The 3,236-nt window shown below is 40.0% G+C and overlaps 1 protein-coding gene across 1 annotated transcript; it reads left to right on the top strand.

The window, feature by feature from the left end:
• Positions 1–1,045: 1,045 nt before the first annotated feature.
• LOC116465664 (keratin-associated protein 26-1-like) lies at positions 1,046–2,330 on the top strand. Its single transcript, XM_032148653.2, has one exon. It carries the CDS (start codon positions 1,324–1,326, stop codon positions 1,957–1,959), a length of 636 nt encoding a protein of 211 aa, XP_032004544.1. The 5' UTR covers positions 1,046–1,323; the 3' UTR covers positions 1,960–2,330.
• Positions 2,331–3,236: the final 906 nt, after the last annotated feature.

Genomic DNA, 3,236 nt, shown 5'->3' with positions numbered 1-3,236 from the left:
TTTAGACAGGGCACACACTTCTGGTTCTCAGTTCCATCTTGCCCTAGGGACTTCCTGACAACGAAGCAGAGCGCCAGTTCCCTACCATCATGATCATGCCACTGCTGTTAATTTCATTCTGGTTTATTATTTGCCTTATTTGCTTGCTCTCCTGGATATTTTGAATTTGTGACATCTGGATCCCTTATTTTTGGAAGCTTTTCCCCAGCCCTCTCTGTGCCCCTCACCCTAATCACACATTGGCTCAGACTTTTATCTCAGTCGTATGTCTATTGTTAATCTCGTTGAACTGTTATTTTTAACATCATTTTAAATGAGATTTTAGTTAACATATACATAACTAATTTTTGTATGTTCTTGAACTGTAAAATGAAATTATAAAGTATTTACCCATTGGTATCTGTCTTCTTTTACTAAATATTATGTTTGTGTGATTTTTCCATATTGTTATATGTACCAGTAGTCTTTTAATTTTTTTGTGTGCATAATATTCAAGGTTAAAACACCAAAATATATTTATACATTCTTTCGTTGATGAGCATTTAGGTTGTTTCTAGTTTGGATCTATTACAATTAGTGTACAGAATATTCTTGTATTCTTGCGCTATATTTTCATACACATCTGGATCTATTTCTATTCTGCAATATGTGTAAGGGTGGAATTAAGCTATGTAGGATGTGTTTGTTCAGCTCTAGTTTATACCATTAAAAAAGTTAGCCTTGCAGTTATGCTAATATTGACTTCTACTATCAGAGTATGAGAATTCCAGTTGTTCTACACCCTCACCAACTCTTGAAGTTGTCAGGCTTTTTACATTTAGCATTTCTAGTGAGAATGTAATTCTAACAAATGTTCATTTATATTTTTAATTTTCTTGATGGTGGATTGAATTGAGCACTTTTTAAATAAAATATTTCTTCTTTCTTGGTGACAACTTTCAAAGACAATTCTAAGAGAGGAATCTTAAGAATGTTTGTGCAATGGCGGTTATAATTGGAATAAGTACATAGCCCTTAAAATATGTCTGTTTTGTTTGGATAATTTAAGGATAGATCCTATTAAAATGCAGTCGCATTGGTTTATAGATAGACTTAATCAATGGATGGCATTGCAAGGAGCATCCAGTTTTATGAAAGGTGGAAGCATCACTTCCTTGGCTATAACAAAGAATACTGTTGCATCCTCATACAACAACAGGAAGAGTCTGTATGCAGAAGCACCACCTTCTAGGGATATATAAAGGATCAAGCTAAGGAAGGGCAGAACAAACCTGAGACACTCGCTTCTTTGCCTCAACCGCAGCCTGCTCTCACAGCCTCACTATGTCTTGCCCCAACTACTGCTCGGGAAACTCCAGCTCAGGATCTCTCAGAACCTCCTGCCATATTCCTCTCACCTCCATCGCCCTCTGCCCTACCAGCGTGAGCTGTGGAGATGTCCTCTACTTACCCACTAGCTCTCAAGACCATACCTGGGTCACAGACAACTGCCAAGAGACCTGCGGTGAACCGACCAGCTGCCAGCCGGCCCACTGTGAGACCAGCAACCTTGAAACCTCTTGCGGTTCTTCCACTGCTTACTACGTGCCCAGGCCCTGCCAAGGAAGCAGTTTTCTTCCTGCTTCTTCTTTCTTCTCCAGCTCCTGCCTTCCAGTATCCTGTAGACCGCAGAGCTACGTGTCCAGCGGCTGTCGTCCACTGAGGCCGCTGCTCAGTAGTTACCAGCCCATAGGAGGCTGTGTGCCCAATGGCTATCGCCCCCAATTCTGCTTGTCCAACAGTTGCCAGCCCCAAAACCTCCTCACTTCTGGATGCCGACCCTCGAGTTGCTTGGCCTATCGTCCTCAAAGTCTTCACGTTGTGTCCAGCAGCCTCAGACCTCTGGGGCCTCTGTTCAGTGGTTGCCAACCTCTGACCCATGTGTTCAACACGTGTCGTCCATCTTGCTCTGGACTGTGAAACCAGTAGCTTCTTTGTTCCAGTGAATAATCACTCTGAGTATCCACAACAAAAATTCGAACTCCATGGACTTTTGCTTCTTTGCTAGTAGCAACTGATGTTTCTTAGTTTTACTGTGGTGATCTAATGCAAGCTGCTTCTCTCACATGTTTTATCTTGTTTTCATCTTTCCTTGACATAAAAAAAAATTAGTTTACAATGCTATTCAATGTTGCTCTGGTCTGGGAAGAATGTATTTGATTTGCACTATAATAAATGTGATTAAGTCCAAATTAAGAATCTGGTTCAGTGCTTTGTGTTTCATACTTAATTTTAACACAGAAATGACCAACGTCAATTGCCTGCAAGACGACTGAGTGGGACAAGTGATACTCAACCACATATTCTTACCTGAGAGTAGAGGGATTGTTTGATGGTTTATTCCTTAAGCTGCTTTTCAGACTTCTGACCCTATGTACTTGACAGACCCAAAAAGTCCTTGGGAAAGTTGTTTTGAAAAGGAAAAATTAGGAATGATGCCTCTTATCTCTCTATCCCACTGAACACACTTCCACCAGAATGTTCTTTCTAATTGCAAACCTAACCAAGTTTCTGCTTATGCCTTTGATGGCTTCCTATAATCTATTCCCATAAGATAAATATTCAAACCTCTTAGCATGACACCTAGTTCCCTCACTGTCTTTCTCTCCCGTATCTCTCTGCCTTCATCGTCTTTTGCTCAATATTGCAAATAATAAAACTAAGCTCCTGCAATCCTGACTTACATATAGGTCCCCACACACATGCTTTTTACAATCATCCATCCTTTTGCACAGGTCATCATCGAGAGCGGTATGTTCTTCAGCTCTGTTTTGAAACTCATACTTGCTTTTAAAAAACACAGTCTGAGTGCATTAATTAATGTTTTGATTTATTCAGAAACAAATGTACTGCTTGCATACTATATGCCAGGCACAAAAGATACTGAGGTGAACAAAACAGTCCTGAACTATTGCAGAATTTACCAGAAGTTATAAGCTATGGGACATGTAACAATTAAGGATACATTTTTTCTCTCACTCAACCTAAAATGTGTGGGGTTATATATTTCACAAATTAAAATAAAATAAAGTTGTAAAGGCATGAATATTTACCTTTTTGAGGAACTGCAGTAGCTAGAAAAGCTAGAAACTGTATCACTGTGCAAGAAAGTGATTGGCAGGCAGCTCGCAGTAACTCGCAGCTGTTCCCTTTAGACAGGGCACACACTTCTGGTTCTCAGTTCCATCTTGCCCTAG

The sequence above is a fragment of the Hylobates moloch genome, unplaced genomic scaffold (genome assembly GCF_009828535.3).
Source record: "Hylobates moloch isolate HMO894 unplaced genomic scaffold, HMol_V3 SCAFFOLD_7848, whole genome shotgun sequence".
Taxonomy (NCBI): domain Eukaryota; kingdom Metazoa; phylum Chordata; class Mammalia; order Primates; family Hylobatidae; genus Hylobates; species Hylobates moloch.
Note: the sequence above shows the minus strand (reverse complement) of the source record. Positions and strands in the feature narration are given on the sequence as shown.

What these genes read in the sequence shown, in the direction of transcription:
- LOC116465664 (XM_032148653.2), top strand. Translation starts at nt 1,324, where the DNA reads ATGTCTTGCCCCAACTACTGCTCGGGAAACTCCAGCTCAGGATCTCTC.